This window comes from Anabrus simplex, chromosome 2 (assembly GCF_040414725.1).
Source record: "Anabrus simplex isolate iqAnaSimp1 chromosome 2, ASM4041472v1, whole genome shotgun sequence".
Lineage (NCBI taxonomy): Eukaryota > Metazoa > Arthropoda > Insecta > Orthoptera > Tettigoniidae > Anabrus > Anabrus simplex.
The window spans coordinates 241,276,613-241,295,777 of NC_090266.1; the positions used below are offsets into that span (position 1 = coordinate 241,276,613).

The 19,165-nt window shown below is 38.6% G+C and overlaps 1 protein-coding gene across 1 annotated transcript in view; it reads right to left on the reverse strand.

The window, feature by feature from the left end:
• The window catches only part of LOC136863501 (uncharacterized), a 69,086-nt gene that overhangs the window by 17,504 nt on the left and 32,417 nt on the right, over positions 1–19,165 (reverse strand). Inside the window, exon 4 of the mRNA XM_068225967.1 lies at positions 6,468–6,623. Within this exon, the coding sequence (XP_068082068.1) occupies positions 6,468–6,623 (156 nt within the window). The remainder of the gene's footprint in view (positions 1–6,467; positions 6,624–19,165) is intronic.

The window sequence follows — 19,165 nt, forward strand, 5'->3', positions numbered from 1 at the left end:
GAACTTAAATTACAATTCATGTCTGCGGTAAAAAAATTACTTTCTAATTGAACATATTTAAAAATCTAAAACAGCTGTAATTAGGCACTTTTTGTAAAAACACTAGGTGGCTTGATCTTACTTATGTTAAAATCGGTGTGTATAACAGTCTTCAAGTTTCTTATTGATTGTCTGTTGCGTTGATTATCTTCCTTTAAACTTGCTTTTTATTTTTAGTACCAGGTTGTGTTGAACTGTTAATATACAATGGTCCTATGGTGACTTCTCTATTGAGTTGCGTCAAATAGTGGTCTTCAGATTTGGGCAGCTTGCCTCACGATCTTTCTGGAATGGTTACTCTGCCACCTTGGGACTGTTTTCGTGTACACGACCTAGTGTTGTAGCGATGTGTCACAGTTTGTTCATTTGTAAAACAGCCCCAAGGTAGCGGAGTATAAACACCATTCCAGAAAGATTGTGAGCAAGTTCCCAGGGGATAGTAATTTAAGATTTTAATGTATTTACTAATCAAATTGTTTCATCTAAGCTATTTTAAAGACAGCTGAAGATGACCACTAAGTGGTCGAAACATGTCCTGTATATGATAATATTTTTATAATTCTGCCCAAAGACAAGAAATAAAGTACTGATTAGGTGGTGTTCTAAATGAATTTGTTTAATAATTTGTTGATTGAATTCATGGATAGTCATGAAGTGGACAGCTTGCACTGCGTGTCAACAAGTCGACAGCCACCGTTCAGCGTTAACACAGCGCTAACTACAGGTGATATAGGCCTGCCTAAATTTCCATTTTAGGTCAGTAAGCTATGGCAATAGACCTGTTACAGAATTACAGTACTGACAATTATTTTTTATGGACCAGCTACTAACCACCATTATGAATGAGACTAATGAATACGAGAAACTAAATATTCAGAGGAACACTCCACTTCAGAAGCGGTCTACATGGTGTTCATGGAAAGAAGTCACAGTAGAAGGACTGCAAGGTTTGCAGCAATAGGAATGTTGAGTTGGGGAAGCGAGAAATGGTTCACTTCTGCAAACACCTGTGAGAAGAAACCAGGTCTTCACCCAGGACTGTGCTTCGAAAAGTATCACACCCTCCAGAAATTCCGATGAAAATGAGGGGAAAAAAAAAACCCTATCTGTGTCTTTCTTATGTCATTGTGTACAATATTTTTGCATTTTGAACCTGTACAAATTTGTTGTAAATATGTAAATAAGTGTTTCATAATACATCTCCCAGTATGGCAAAAACTGACTGAAATAATTACAAGTTAGGAGAGATTATGGCTAGGAAAATATTCGAGGACAAAGGGTTAATATTTTACATCTAGTATATAAAAGTATATACAGTCATTTGGAATTTTGTCTTTGTACGTTAAACGGTTTCGGAGGAATGAGTATTTTTGTTTTCGGGTCTTAACCCTCACTTAACACCCATAGGGTGCAACTTTTTTCACACCAGACAAATGCTGGGGCTGTACCTTAATTAACGCCACGGTCGCTTCCTAAACGATCCTAGCCCTTTCCTGTCCCATCGTCGCCATAAAACCTACCTGTGTCAGTGTAACGTTAAAGAAAAAAGAATCAAACGTTCTATTATTTAATACCTATGATGTCATTTGAAATAGCGTGCTCTTTTGTGGTATTATTTGATTCACTTTTGGGTATAAAATTCACGGCAACAAATCCAACATAACCGAAAATATCCCTCGATGATCGCTCCTTGTGCACTATTTACATTTGCAACTTGCAGCGCAAAAAATATGGTAACTAAGGGAAGTCCGCTAGAGCGTTCTGAATGTTATATAAATGTTCCCCCATAGGGGAAACCACATCTCAACCTCGCCCACCATACCCCTCACTAACCATTCTCTGCTATAATTGTCTTAAAGTAAATCACAATGGCGCCAGGTGCAAAAATAAGATCCGATGCAACCACCACCCTGAATGCAAGGTGCCATGTAACCTGGCGACCTGCGCTAATTGCCACGGCAATCATGCAGCATCGTTTTCCTGGGTGCCCGTACTTTAAGAAGGCAATCAAACAAAATCTTCGCAAAAACACTTACCCAAAGCCGACTGGAACACATACACAACCAACCCCACCCCCGCCTGTTCTTACCACCCCCACCCCTCTAACCAACCCACCCAACAATAACCTTCTACTGCTCATCGTCAGCCTACTCCAACACCAAATTCAGTCCAACTCAGGGCCCCCACGGTGGATCGAGTAGCCGAGACCCTGACGAACCTAACCAGACATACTCTCCCCCCCCCCCCCCCCAACCCCTGCCAAGAAAGTAAGACCTACCATGTCCAGTTCTCACTTCCTTAGCTACTGATCCTCAACAGCAAACGGCCTTCTTAACACCGAAAGATGAAGCACTGGTTCCCGGAGACGAGGTGGTGCACACACCATAAATGCTGCATATTAACGATGCTAATCAAAACTTACATCCGCACACCCACGCCAATGTAAACTCATGTTTCACGAAAGTGGTCGTCACTGCGAACAACATCGGTAACAGCCTCACTGTTCACAGACCAGCAACACTGGGTGTGGTTAGCACTTGGATGGGTGATCATCCAGTACTACCACTTACTGATACTTGTAACCACTGTGCTAATTACAACTCACTGAATGTACATTAGTCTTCCTGGGCACAAACATGCTAGAGTACAACACACACATACAGACAGAACAAACACATACGGAGTTAAGCAACATTGGGAGTGGTCATCCACTGAATGGGCGGCCAGCACTCATACTGTCCTAGCTACAAATACAGCAAAATCACCTATACTGGAAACTTTTAAATTTAAAAATTTCATAAATTCAAGCGATAAAACACACTACAGTCCAAAAACACTACAGACCGACAGAGGAGCTCCGACGGGAGCATCAGTATCGGTGCATCACACACCACCTATCCACGAGACAGGTGGACCATACAGAACCTAGGGGAAGAAGGAGAAATAATCCCAATGCAGAACAATTCAGATCAACATATACAGAATGTGTTTACTGGGACAGATTGACCCATCAAACACTCCATTGTAAACCATCAGGAAATGATGTGCTTCTCTTATATACCATGGTTCCTTCTCAAGGAAGCACATCTACTGATCATGGTTACTGTGCAACAGATTACGAGTCACTCACCAAGTGCTCTGAAAATGTTAGCGAGTATATAGCAGGAAATGTCAGCCATGAGATGGGAAATAAATACCACGACTGTTTGCTCAGCATTCTGAAGAGAAGGAAAAAGTTACTGCCTAGAATATTGTAAAACACAGTCTCTCTATCCACCTCATGATGTGAAATTATGTCACGTGACTGAAAAAGGGTTCAGGAAAAGACAAATCTGCAACTGTAACGAAGGTGTAACAAAAACTTTACGTTAAAGTCACAAACTGAAGTCCTCTCATCAGTTACAGGAACGAGCGAGAGTCGCCCATGCGATTAGAGGTGCACAGCTGTGAGCTTGCATTCAGGAGATAGTGGGTTTGAACCCCACTATCGGCAGCCCCAAGGGTGGTTTTCCGTGGTTTAATATTTTTACACCAGGCCATGGCCAATTCCTTCCCACTCCTAGCCCTTTCCTATTCCATTGTTACCATAAGACCTATCTGTAACAGTGCAACACAAAGCAAATTGTAAAATGTCAGTTAAGGGCAGTTGTTTTACGGTTGTTGTTGTTTGAGTCATCAGTCCATAGACTGGTTTGATGCAGCTCTCCATACCACCCTATCCGGTGCTAACCTTTTCATTTCTACGTAACTATTGCATCCTACATCTCCTCTAATCTGCTTGTCGTATTCATACCTTGGTCTACCCCTACCGTTCTTACCACCTACACTTCCTTCAAAAACCAACTGAACATGTCCTGGGTGTCTTAAGATGTGTCCTATCATTCTATCTCTTCTTCTCGTCAAATTTAGCCAAATCGATCTCCTCTCGCCAATTCGATTCTGTATCTCTTCATTCGTGATTCGATCTATCCATCGCACCTTCAACATTCTTCTGTAACACCAGATTTCAAAAGCTTCTATTCTCTTTCTTTCTGAGTTAGTTATCGTCCATGTTTCACTTCCATACAATGCCACACTCCACACGAAAGTCTTCAAAAAACATCTTTCTAATTCCTATATCAATATTTGAAGTGAGCAAATTTCTTTTCTTACGAAAGCTCTTCCTTGCTTGTGCTAATCTGCATTTTATGTCCTCCTTACTTCTGCCATCGTTAGTTATTTTACTACCCAAGTAACAATATTCATCTACTTCCTTTAAGACTTCATTTCCTAATTTAATATTTCCTGCATCATCTGCCTTCATTCGACTGCACTCCATTACTGTTGTTTTGGACTTATTTATTTTCATCTTGTACTCCTTACCCAAGACTTCGTCCATACCATTCAGCAACTTCGAGATCTTCTGCAGTCTCAAATAAAATATCATCGGCAAATCTCAAGGTTTTGATTTCCTCTCCTTGGATAGTGATTCCCTTTCCAAATCCCTCTTTGATTTCCTTTACTGCCTGTTCTACGTAAACATTGAAAAGGAGGGGAGGACAAACTGCAGCCTTGCTTCACTCCTTTCTGGATTGCTGCTTCATTTTTAAAGCTCTCGATTCTTATCACTGCAGACTGATCTTTATACAGATTGTAGATAATTCGCCGTTCTCGGTATCTGATCCTAATCACCTTCATAATCTTAAACAGCTTGGTCCAATCAACATTATCGAATGCCTTTTCTAGATCTACAAACGCCATGTACGTGGGCTTGTCCTTGATTCGATCCTCTATGATCAGACGTAAAGTCAGGATTGCTTCACGTGTTCCTACATTTCTTCTGAAGCCAAACTGATCTTCTCCCAACTCAGTTTCAACTTGTTTTTCCATCCTTCTATAAATAATACGTGTTAAAATTTTGCAGGCATGAGATACTAAACTAATGGTCCGGTAGTTTTCACACCTGTCAGCACCGGCATTCTTCGGAATAGATATAACAACATTCTGCTGAAAATCAGATGGGACTTCTCCTGTCTCATACATCTTACACACTAAATGGAATAACCTTGCCATGCTGGTTTCTCCTAAGGCAGTCAGTAATTCAGAGGGAATGTCATCAATTCCAGGTGCCTTGTTCCTTGTTTTACAGTAAGAATCATTTATTTACTGCTATCGATCTCTGTGAGTAATCTCATTATGCCACCTAGCAAAACTTCTCTTAAAGCAGTATTTTACAATTATTAGACTGCACCGCAGATGCAGAACTATTATACAAGAAATAAAATTAATAATCATAGGCAGACATACACAAAAATAACATTTTTCAAGGGACAATGAATCAGAGCTAGAAAACACATATTGATACATGTGAAAGAGAGCCGTTTTGAATCAAGAAATATGATTATTAATAGATCAATATAAAATTTTATTTGTTAATTGTAAATTTTACTTCCAGCCAATATTATAAAACTGTTTATATATAAAGGTCGCCTTTTAAATGAATGGTAATTCAATGTTTCAAATTCCCTGGGCTGTTTAGATAAGCATCCTCATCTGTACTCTTGTACCATAGGCCTGCACTCTTCTGTACGTTGATAAATTGGAGATGTATGGATATCTCTCCACATCTTTGCGATAAGACAATAACCGATTTAATAATTTTCAACAATATATTGCTTCAAGCAAAAACAAACTATTATTTTATTTGTTTTCTTCAATTTCATGTTACAGGCTTAATGTGCTTATTACCCTACACTGCGACTATGTAAGAAACATCTGATTAAGAAAAACTTATACACGTGCGAACAGTGTTCAGATATTTTCATCATCAACTCAATCTCTGTTATACCTAATGAATAAATTTAGTGTGAACATGTCTCATTTTCCTGCTCTGTTCTGCACTTGCTTACCCAGTGCTCCACCTACTGTACTGAGGCACATTTAAAACATGGCGGTTGCCAGTTCAACTTTTGTCAAGGATGGCAGTGCAATAGTCACTTTAGGCATTGTATTCTAGCTCGTTAGGTGGACTTGGTCAAGAACAGCTTAATAAGAAGGAACGTGGATTGGAACATGAACAAGGAGCAGCAACAGGGTTGGATACAGGAAGATGGAACAGTGCCATTAATACCCCAATATGGCTTGAGCTGAAAAGGGAATGATGATGATAATCATCATCTCCTTCCATACACTAAAAGTAGGCTACACCTTTTGAAGGTACTGTTGCAAGGAAATCTAGGAGGAATTTTGAGTGGTAAAACCAATGCGATACTTCAAGGGTGAGTGAAAAACGCAGGGACAGGCCTACTGAACAATTACATAACTGCTACTGCTATTAAGAAACATGCACAAGGGCCAAGCACCAACTATGACTGGGATAGCAGATCATCAGATATTTGGCACCAAAAAATTGATTTCACAATGTTTGTAAAATCACATGACCCACTTGCCTGATTCAACTGCTCCAAGTATTCTCTCTTTTTCTGCTCCATTAATTGACGCCTTCGTTCTTCATATTCACCAAGGGCTAGGAGATGTCTGTCTGATGGAATAATGTTTGGATTTCGAGGTGAATATTCACCATACCGAACCATTCTCTTTCCACTCTAAAAAAAGAGAATCAAATTTATAAAAGTCTCTCAGTCCATTTCCACCAATTATTTGAAATAAGATATTCTTTTCAACATTATATTACACAAGAAATGACACAGAAACAGAACAGCGAGGCAATGTAAGAGCAATTGACGGTTAGACACAAAATAATAAGTAATATATCTTCCTACAACATTTGTAGGCTGCCACAAGGACAAAGATTTCCTACCAGAACCAACAGATATTATTTCACAAAAGTTATGTTTTATACATTAAATGAAAAAAGGTTAGCTTCAAAGGGGTGGTTAAATTCTATAAGCATGGTTTCTGAAGAGCTCTATCGATCCCTTTTATGTGGCTGTCACAATTAAGTAAAGGTCAGAAATTAGTCCAATTCCTTTCAGGAAGTCCACAAGTCGCCAGAGAACGGTCCCTCCAGCACCGATCACGAGACCAGTAATGCTTATAGACTCAAGCGTACATTTGTCTTTGTAGTAAGGGATTGTAGATTTGTATTTTTTCTTTACACTGGTCTTAGTTTGTCTTGAACCAGAAAGACTGGTCAATCATGTAGCCTACTGATGTGCGAGGGTCAATGGCGATGATGTCTATTCGTATGATGCTCCAGTCAGTGAAGAGGCAATGCACCTCCTCAGAGACTTTTGAGTCTTACACTGTCGGCAATTGGGATCTCATGGCATGATGGTAAATACTGCACGGTAGTTCCCAATGTGGACAGGATCCCAGAGCATGTACAGCAGAGATCTGTCTGGTACAGAGTGTATGGGTAACACATTTGCAGTCATATTGATTGCTTCTCCCCATTCACTGCATGTCAAACCCCCATGGTCCGTAATCCATTTGTTAGCAGATGTATGCTGCTTAAAAAAAGATTACTCTCTTTCCATTATGATGATGATGTTTGCTGTTCAAAGGGGCCTCCAAAGGGGCTTCCAAAATCCAGGTCGCTGGCCCCTCATAATGGTACTAATCACAGATAACATAGACTCATAGCATTTCTCTAATGGTGGTACTAATCACAGGAAATGTAGACCTATCATATGTCGCACACAATGGCATCACTCACAGGTAACACAAACTCATGGTGTTTTGCACATAAGGGTACTACTCACAAGCAACGCAGACCCATGGTGCTCTACACATAGCGGGACTAATCATGGGCACCAGTATTCCTGTGGTGTCCCTCACTAAGTGGAACTAATCACAGGCAACGTATACTCATGTTGTTGCTCACATAGTGCTACTAATTATAGGCAATGTAGACCCACAGTGTATGACGCATTATGGTAACAGCCACAGGTAAAACAAACCCATGGTATTTGTCACATAATGGAACTACTCTCACGTAACGCACAACCGTGGTTTTTGCACATTGTGGTACTTACCACGGGTGCCAGCCAAACCTGTGGTTTTTCTCAAATAGTGGTACTAATATACAATAGAGGGAAATTTAATTGATCCACCTTTTTTCAATACATAATATGTTGTTAATATAATCCCAAGTGATTTTCTACAATCACAAGTTGTGATTATATTAACAACGTATTATATTTTGAAAAAAGGTGGATCAATTAAATTTCCCTCTATTGTGTGTTATCTCCTTTCAATACGGACCAGATATGAAGTTTTTAATGTTGAATAGTGGTAATCTCATTTCAATACAGACCAGATATAAAGTTTTTTAATGTTGAATAGTGGTACTAATCATGGGCGCCCGCAGGATCTTTTCCAGGGGGGGGCACATTAACAATTTTCTTGAATATAAAAACCAATATAACGTCAGCAACATTAAATTGTTTACAGAAAATTCCAGTTATAACATATGCTAGATGACTGTCAGTAATTTCAGTTTATGAAATAATCTGGTATGATATTAAACAATTGAACATCAACATCTTTAGAATTCCAGGGGGGGGCAAGTGCCCCCCCCTTGCGGGCGCCCATGGTACTAATCACAGGCAACGTACACCCATGGTGTTTCTCGTAAAGTGGTACTATTCATAGGTAGCACAGATCTATTCTGAACCTAGGGGAACCGACACATTCCAGCACAACGCTTCGGCACATGGACATTAGTTTGCGCAGCCGAATGCCCGCTTCCCCGCTTCGGTGGAATACACACGATTGTAGACCCTACTAACCACAGAACCGTGGTGTTTCTCATTGGTAACGTAGATGCATGGTGTTCCTCACATGGTGGTACTAACTGCAAGTAACATCGACCCATGGTGTTCCTCACATAATGGTTCTATACACAAGTAATTTCATGGTTCTAATGTCATCATCCCTTGGTCGCCTCTTACGATAGGCAGGGGATACCACAGGTGTATTCTTCCTCTGCATCCCCCAACCCACAAGGGGTATGATGATTATTATGCCAGTTCTTGAATGCCTTGAGTTGTAGCTCTTGTCTTAGTTTCTTTGTGTCAACCCCACCGTGCCACTTCACCCTAATTCTTTCAAATCTGTAATACCTATGATATAAGATTGTCAGAAGTTTCTTGAGGGAAATTCCTAGCTGTATGGAGGATGTGATTTTCTACAAGCTAAAGAATCTTGCATGTACTAATATGTTGCAACAGGACTTTCCAGGCTGTACAAAGTAGACCACCGAGCAAATTGGTTAGGGTCATGCAGCTGTGTGCTTGCATTTGGGAGATAGTGGTTTCGAACGCCACTGTCTGCAGCCCTGAAGATTGTTTTCTGCAGTTTCCCAATTTCACACCAGGCAAATGCTACGGTTGTACCTTAACTATGGCCACGGCTGCTTCCTCTTATCATTATATTTGAATCTTTAATGAATATTTGGAGGATTTTGTTAGGAGAAACTGTTTGAAAAGAATATATTTGATATGGGCATACCGTGGTGTTCAAGACAATGAATTTCTGATCCATTTGTAAAAGGGGTGAAGATAAAGGAGCTGCACAGTTGACTAATTTTTTCAGTACTTCCTCTGAGCTCATCATTATCTCCTGTGAATAGTTAACACCAAGATAGTGAATCAAGTCTTTTTTCCTTGAGGCATTTGATTTCTTTCGTAGGTGTGATGGCCAGGTTATCTTCATGTAGTTGACCCTTTTCAATGTATGTCCCCTTCCATCTTGTGTTAATTTCAAGTCGTATCTGATTGAACAGTTAGACAGTGCAATTTGCAAATGTCAGCGCCGAATTCCTGCTGTTACCGATGATAAACATCATCTGCAAACCCCATGACTGTTAACAGCTCATGTCCTGGATTCAACTGGAAGAATGTCAAATGCACTGAATTTTCACTCAATTCATCCATTACATGATTTATTGAGACTGAATATGATAGATGACAGTGACGACTCTTGCACAGCACCCCTTTTTATTACAGGTTATAAATTTGATTTCATATTCTGTACTGACAGCAAGAATTTCACAAACTTTGTATAACAATGGGTTCTGATGAACCTCTTCATGTTTTAATCCTTATCTGCCAACCTGCCAACTTTCCAAATGTCTTATCAGTAAAATCCCTGTATGTCAAAATATGCAGGAACCCAATGCACCAAAATGCGGTAAAACATGACAAAATTCATGTATTTTCTTCACCTCAGATGATTACGAGTACAACAGCATTAATAGAAAACACTATATGTAGCCGATTACATAAGAGACAAAATATGGCACCTCAGTTAAACTAACATAAATATCATTAAAATGCATCAATTAAATCAACTTACACAATGTAATTTGTTTATATACATGACTAATTCAAACTTTGAAATAAGGAGTATGTTACTGCACAAAATTATATGCACACAAGTTTACATTATTTACACCATGACATGCACATCTTCATTCTGATTTAACAGCTGAAGCTGTGGCTTGCCTTGCCTTTTCAGAAAGTCAACAGAATATGTGTTTGTATAAGATGTTTCAGAACTTCTGGTTTTCAAAATGGAAATGGCTTCCAGAGATCCACTCGACATCGATGACGTGAACTGGGTCCTGTTCTTCTTAATCTCTTCTCTTCTTAATTTGTTCACACTCTGCATTACTATGAGATGTGGTAAGGACAGACAACATGAATCTAGAGATCCTGTCATATTTATAATGTCCATCAACTCCACAGATATTCAACAACTGTGCTCATTTTCAATCATTTGTAGCTTGGTTGCTTACAACACAAGTCGTAAATTTGAAGAGCCACAAACTGGCTTTGGAGTTCATACACAGCGCCGTCTCTTATTTCATTTTCCCTTTTATACAAAATAACAGGACACTTCTCCAAAAAGAAACTAACAGAAGAAAACTGTGCTTCTTCAATAGCATCAAGTTTAGCAAACTGCGCATGTTTTAGCACATCATTCTTAAAAGGGAACTTGTTAACCATGGAATCACAGACTGCACAGAAATAATTTCTGATGAGAAAAACATAAATTTTTCTTCACCTTGTAGCGCCTTAACCAAGTTTGAGGTTTTAATGCCAATTACCAATTCTTCATCCTCCTTCTTATTCTTGACTGGGTGATACTGGAAATTGAGCAATGCAGACGGCTTAACTACACTTGGCTTGAAAAAACTGATGAGCATCTGTTTCAATAGATCCATCATTAATTCAAAAAAGTACACTGATATATGGGGAAGCACTCTGAAGGACTGTATTGATCTTATCAAATGATGGGATAGTCACATGTAAAAAGGTACACAATGCTTTAATTCAGAGGAAAGAAACGAACAGCTTTTCTCCATGAGATGTGGTGGGATTCACATTATTGAGAACAGGTGAGTCACATTTGGAAGAACATGCCATTCTTTTGGCAGAAGACTAGGAGGAGGAGGAGGAGGAGGAGGAGGAGGGAAAACCACAAACACTCTTCAATTGTTTGTCATCAGATATACTGTATCCTGCTTTGGGAATAGTGAAAAAAAAAAAAAAAACTGGGAGAAATATTTGGAGCACACACTACCACCTGATCCTTAAAAATGAAAAAAAGTGGATCCCACTGTTCTAATAATCCATTTAAACACCTGGCTAGGGATAACCATCTTGTGCACACATGCTTCAACAACTTCTTTGTTTCTTTTCCATGTATACTGTGAAATTTCTGAAGATGTTCTTTTCTTTTGGCACTCTTTGCCAAGTAATAGAAAATATCACCAAGAATCTCATCAATTTTAATTATTAAGTTGCAGCTTTTTCAGTAGCTAAGTTATTTAGATGTCAGCTGCAACCAATACCTAAAATATCCTGATGAGCTTTCAAAACTGCTAGACCTCCATTTTTCCGGCCAATTATAACAGCAGCATTGTCTAAACAGAATGCTGTGCAGTTCCTAATTCCAACTGCGACAATAGCAGCTTTCCTATGTTACGTCATGTCGAATCTCCTTCCAATGCTGGTACCGATAAAACAGTACTTATAATACTCGAGCAGCATCATAAAAAGTAACCATTATGGGATACAACTTGGAATTAATATCATTGCTTTCATCTATGGACAAAAAAAATGGACTATTCTGTAAATAGGTAACAATGTCCTGTGTCGCAGTAAGCACCATTTTGTTTCGACACGCGTTGTTTCTGTGCGACCACAACCATACTTAACTGCGATTTGTGACGTAGGAAACATCTTTCTGAACAATGATTCAATGCAACTTACAATTTCCAGCAGTCTACCTTCATGACATAATCATTTCATAACAAGATCTTTTTAACAATATGAACGGCTTTCAGTTATTTTTACGCTTGATTTGACTGATGATATAGATGTTGATTCCCGTAGGGAATCTGAAATATTTGTTCCGAATGAGTAAATTTATAATACCAATATAAATGGTCTGTTATTGGACATTATAAATTTTCCAGCTAACTCATTCCTGGTTGCCAGCGTTTCGCCCTCGTGTGCTAGGCTGGGCTCATCAGTTGGTAACTAGCATACCTACCAAGACGCTGACTAGTGCATACCGTAGAGGTCACTGCGTAGGCTAATTGTAGCCATCGGCAGTGCCAATGCACTATGAGAGACTGTCTCATTATCAAAAATTGATGCCTGCTTGGCCATCAGATGATATAGATGTTGATTCCCATAGGGAATGGAATAGGCAAAACGCTGCCAACGAGGAATGAGTTAGCTGGAAAATTTATAATGTCCAATAACGGACCATTTATATTGGTATTATGATTTGACTGAGTCATATTGACTCTTAGATTTATGGATAAGCAGTGTTCTCCCCTGAAATGTTTGTCAGCTGGGTGGCAGGAATGAGTAGCCGGACGGGGAATACTACGTAAAACTTCAATTTGAAAAAAAGTCCAATTAATTCCTCTCAGGGCATTAACAATATCAGACAGGTAAACATTAACTGCAAAACTGAACTATTTTAGTGTTATTATCACGAACAAGACATAACAATATATTTTGAATTTCTAGTGTTCTATTGCTCGTTCCAAACCATGTAACAGCGGACTTAGGCCTACCACTCAGTTGCTGGGAACATGTGGACTGCCATACGGATTTGTGACATCATGCGGAATAGAGGGCTCGCATGCGATTCCAGACCACGCTTGTGCACGACACTATGTGGTTGTCAAGCTAAACATTTGATCTCCGATGTCACCGATGCAATTATGCTGACGATAATGATATATCATTTAAATTAACAGTTTTACAGTATTTGCTTGTTAATTTGGAGCACCCAATGACTCAAATATGTATTCATATTATGTAACTGGCACACATCTAGGTTACATTAGCCGGGCGGTCTGTAAAAACGACAGGGCGGTGCATCGATTAAAAAGGTCCTAGGGAGAACACTAGATAAGTCATTGTTTCAGATTGTTATCAGGAATATTATGCATTTTTTATTATAATTATATTAAGGCTGATTATGTCTCCTATAAGAGAGACTAAACATATCCCTTTTTAAATAGAAAAAAAATGTACAGTATTGTAAAGGTGGAGTTACTCAACCATTAAGAACGCTTAACTTGTTAAGGTTGACATTACGGACTAACTATGAAATTCATTCCTTGTGGTCTACCAGTTCACCCAATCCCTCCAAGCTCAACTCACCCTGGCCAGATAAGATTACCACAACACTGATTTATATGACTGCTCTTGGAATGGCTGGCTTTAGTTGCAGCACAATGGCGTTACGCATACACCAGTGCCAGCCTCCTCTATATCGCCATGATAAAGAGTAGAGCATATATGCAATACAGTCGGACACAGCAACAGGCAATATCTCATAGATCAAATCAAAAATCAAAATCTCTTTATTTGCAAATGAGGTGTCTACCTCGGTGGCAAATGGTACACTAAAATACATTATTGTCAAACACTAAATATTAAATTAACAAGAGAAGAAAATTTTTCCTATAATACAATATTATACAATTTACGCTAACAATGTTTTCTATTAAACACACAGCTCATCCTTAATAAACTTATATTGTTTACAAAATTCTAATTATAATATCTCCTGTACTACTTACAAATATAGTCAACTGATATACAGTATGTGGAATTGCTTCAAATGATACTATAAAACTGGTATAACATTAATATTTACATTGCATTTATATATTTACTATTTTTTTTTACCCTTTCTGGATCCTAAGTAGCATAACGACCTGCTGCGTCTTAACCAGAGCCCCTTTTGCCACCACTTTTCAGAGTTCCTGAAGGGCCTTCACAGCTACCGTAGCGGTCCCAGGGCCCTCGAAGTCCCCACTGTACTTCACCCCTACAGGCAGTCCCCTACTTTGGCTGTCCAAACTCCTTAGACCAGGGGATGGAATTAATTTATTCACACACATTTTTTTTTTATTTACAATAACCTGCACCGGTCGAATGCCCTCTAACACTTCATTTATTTTCTCTGTTGCTGTTTATTCTCTTCTTGAATATCTGTACAGATTTTGGAAAAGGATCAAACACTACCCCTGGTAAACTGTTCCACTCCTTCACACCCTTCCCAATGAATGAAAATTTACCCCAATAGCTTCTGCTAAAATTCCTTCTAATTTTATATTTGTGGTCAGTCCTGCCGATATAATTATTTTCCAACTGAAGCCTCTCACGGATATCTCCCCATGCTTCTTCTCCTGTATAGGCTCTATATAATCCTGTAAGTCTAGTTTTCTCCCTTCTCTTACTTAAAGTTTCCCACCCAAGTTCCTTTAACATTTCTGATACACTACTCTTTCTCCTGAAATCCCCTGTTACAAATCTTGCTGCTTTCCTCTGCACACTATCTATTTCTTTTATTAGGTATTCTTGGTGAGGATCCCAAACACTGTTTGCATATTCCAATAATGGACGAACCATACTCAAGTAACTTTTTTCTTTTAATTCTTTGGTGCATCCTTTAAGTAGCCTCATTATGACATGTAATGATCTGTATGCTTTCCCAACAATGTCATCAATATGACCCTTCCAGTGCAAATTACTTTCAAATCTCACACCTAAGTATTTGCACTTGCCATCTTTTGGGATAACTACCTCATCCAAAGTATATTCAAATTCAGTTTTAAAGCTCCTGTTTGTAAAAGTTGTAACAGTTGATTTGCCTCCATTAACCTTCATATTATTTTCTTCAACCCATTGTTGGATACTTTCAAGGTCCCTTTGTAATTCTGAACAATCCTCAATGTTGTTTATTTCTCTATAAACAATTATGTCATCTGCATACGATCTTATTTTTGATGTTATATTGTTCCCTAAATCATTTGCGTATATTAAGAAAAGTAACGGACCGATTATACTACCCTGTGCAATTCCCTTCCAAACTTTCTCTTCCTGAGATACATTATTTCCTACTTTGACTTTCTGAACCCTTGAATTTAGAAATGCTTTTATCCAACGTGTAACCCTTACGTCCAATCCTATTCCCTCCACTTTCTTTAATAATATTCCATGTTCCACTCTATCAAAGGCTTTGGAAAGATCTATGGCTATGCAATCTAAATGACCTCCTGAATCCAAATGATCTGATATGTCCTGCTGAAATCCGACCAGTTGTGCCTCACAAGAAAATTTCTTTCTAAATCCATACTGGCTCTTCATGAACCAATTTTTATCATCACATATGCCTCTGATGTACTTCGATATTAACCCTCTTGGAGCCAGGAGCCGATCTGATCGGCCGCTCACTAGCAGCTGGAAGAGGCCAGAGCTCCGCCTGCACTCTACTACTGTAAAGTGCCAGGCCGTTTTTAGTAGAATTACGTGCATTTTAACATTCGCGTATATCTACCGGTGTATTTCAAATACCGGCAAGAAATTTTCTACAAGTCGACTACATAAAATGAACAACTGATTTAGAGTGATATAAATAATTAAAAAGTATTATTGTTGATATTATGGTTGTCGATAACGTTTACTTTTAGGAAGAGAAAAACATTTTTGCACTTTCTCTCTCAATATCTACTTTGAAAATATCATCTACGATACAAAAGAATATACGACTAAATGCAGAATTTATTTCCAAATATAATTCTATAAAATAATTATTTTGAACGCGAAAAATAAAAATATAAAAAATTAAAATTCAAACGTATGTCCCTAATGAAAATAAGACAATTTTACTCACCGATAACATTCATGTATATATCGATGTATGGCAAACACTTAAGATAAATTTTATATATGTGGTGTAGATTGTATAAAAATAGTTCTGAGTTATTAAAAAGTAAAAAATTATAGTTGAGATTATAGTTTTTATTTTATCGGAAATCCCCTTTTCTAGTTTTCTGTTTCAGTATCTATTTTTAAAAACATCTTACAATACAGTACAATACAATATGCGTAATTAAAACATCTATGGCACTAAAGCCCTGATGGGCCTTGGTCTACTAAGCGACCGCTGCTCAGTCCGAAGACCTGCAGTTTACGAGGTGACGCATGGTCAGTGAGACGAATTCTCTCGTTCATTATTCATGGTTTTCTAGACCAAGGTAGCTCTCTTAGCCTAAGATCTCTCCTCGATTGTCATCACTTAGTTTGAGTGGACCTCGAACCAACACTCAGACCCAGGTAAAAACCGTTCACCTGTCCGGGAATCGAACCCATGACCTCCGAGTGAGAGGCAGGCACACTACACTTGACCCGTGGGGACCGGCATTTACGTAATGATAGAAAATTCATTTATGAACAGAATAATTGCTCTGAACGAGAAAAAGAAAAACAAAAAATGCAAACACAAATTTACTATGTCACTAGTAAAAAAAGAAGGAAAATGACAAAATAAATTTACTCACCGAAAATTTTTGATAAGAAGACTCGTCACCGCTATATAATGTTGTTCAAAGTTTGAGACCACTGTTGAAGCACTTAAGGTTATTTACACTAACACTAATCACTTATCACTAACACTAATCACTTATCACTAACACTAATAGGAACAATAGAAAGCGTAACGCAACGTCATATAAAATCTCTGTTTTTTGTTCAAGTAGAAGTTTAAATATATTTTGTTTATTTAGGGCATTTATGAAGAGCTGCACATTTAGTATGCAGGCCTTTATCGCACTTGATGCACACAGTTCGCGACCTCTTTCTCTGTTGCGGAGAGCTACATACAACGCACCGTCTTTCTAATGTACCTGACAAAAGTTTTACGCCACACACGGGAATATTCGTGATAATCTTTTGTCTATTCTCAAACCATTCAGTACTCAGAGATTCAATTATACTGGAGTAGAACTGGAGCCTAGTCATTTTCTTTCCGTTACAGTTTTCTAAATACATCAAATAAGCATTTAAGACTATTCTCGAAATTATATTGAATGCAACTTTTTTCCAGAATTTCAAAGTTCTACATTCATCTAAATAAAAATACACCATCATGTCATTTGTATCAATGCCACCCATATAACGATTATAGTCTAAGATCACGTTAGGTTTCTTCTTGGGTTGATTAATGTTTCTAGCAGTTGCAGGCACTTCTGTTTCTATTGCAGCTCCGCGTGTACTTATAAGCACCACCTGATTTTTCTGAGATTTTTTCTGTTTGGATCCCACTAGTAAAATTGGCCCCTGTCTGAAATATTTATTACAAACTAATTTAAATGGCTTTTTCACAGCATCTGGTAGTCCCTTCCTGTTTCTTCGTATAGTGCCGGTAATAAATGTTCCAAGTGAGTATAAATGTTTTGCAAGGGGGATTGACGTAAAATAATTATCTGCGTAAACGTGAAAACCTTTCATAAAATAATTCCCTAGGGACATGAGTTTGGTCGCTACAGTGTAGGCCAGTCCATTAATTCTGATTTCGTTTCTGTCTTCAGTGGATCTTGCTCCTCGGTAGGTATAAAAACCAACACAATACTTACTAACTGCATCACACAACATCCAAAATTTTATCCCCCACTTGTGATGGTGCTTATTCGGCATGTATTGGAGTAGTTGTGTATGGCATTTAGTTCCAACTAAACTTTCGTCTATGGAAAGTTGCTGATGAGGAGTATAATGAGGTCTAAATAGCCTATTAGCATGATCTACAAGAGGCTGGAATCGAGCACAGGGATCGTAGTTTGGAGAGCCAGGAGGAGAAAGCTTACTGTTGTCAACTAAATGAAAAAATTTCAAAATAAGCTGAAACCTATTCCTTGAGAACATTTCACCAAACCAAGGGGTAATGAAATGGTCTACAGTACTCCAGTACGAAACAATGGTAGGTTTTCTTATTAGTCCCATATTCATGATGACAGCTATGAACGCCCTTATTTCGTCAATTGTAGTGCGTCTCCAACATCGAGAGCGGGAATTAGGTGACAGTTCATTACAAGTAAGGAGTTGGTCAGCATAGCGACTGGTCTCGGTGACTATAAGGTTTAGCAGAGAAAAAGTGAAAAATAAATTGAAGTATGATATGGGCGGAGAATCAGGCGCAGGGGCATGTTTAGGTCCAGGAAGTTCCATGAACGAAACAGGAGACTGAGGGACGTTGTCAGGTTCACTGGGAGAAATTTCCACAAAATGTTCTCCAGAGACATCATCATCATCATCATCTTCGTCATCACTAGTTTCATCAACAACAGTATTCACAGTAGCCTTACTGCCATTAGAAACAAATAAACGCCTCTTCTTTAGCTGTGGTGATCCCGGGGGCGTGTCTGGTATAATTTCATCACTACTCTCTGAACTAAATTCACTATCGCTATCCGATAAATCATCCGCGTTCACTTCGCATTGTTCCAAATATTCCATTAATTTATCGTCATCAATACCTGCTGAAAATATATCACGTGAACTACTTGCCATTCTGCTGTCAAGAATCCACTCACTGCAAGGAGCAATCTTGTACTGACCGGTTAGCGGTATTTCTAAACACAGGAAACAACTCTTGTGAAAGCTAGAACACCCTCTTAGAAATTCCAAAGCAAGGTCAGGCACACAATATCTTGTAGCCCATTTACTACAGGTTGTCACAAAAGTATGCACGTCACTATAGACTGCCAAAAAAGTATGTATATCACAGAATTTTCAGCCGGCCGATGTAATCGGCTCTGGCAACTTCCGCACGGATATTTAAAGGCCGATCTCATCGGCTCTGGCAATTT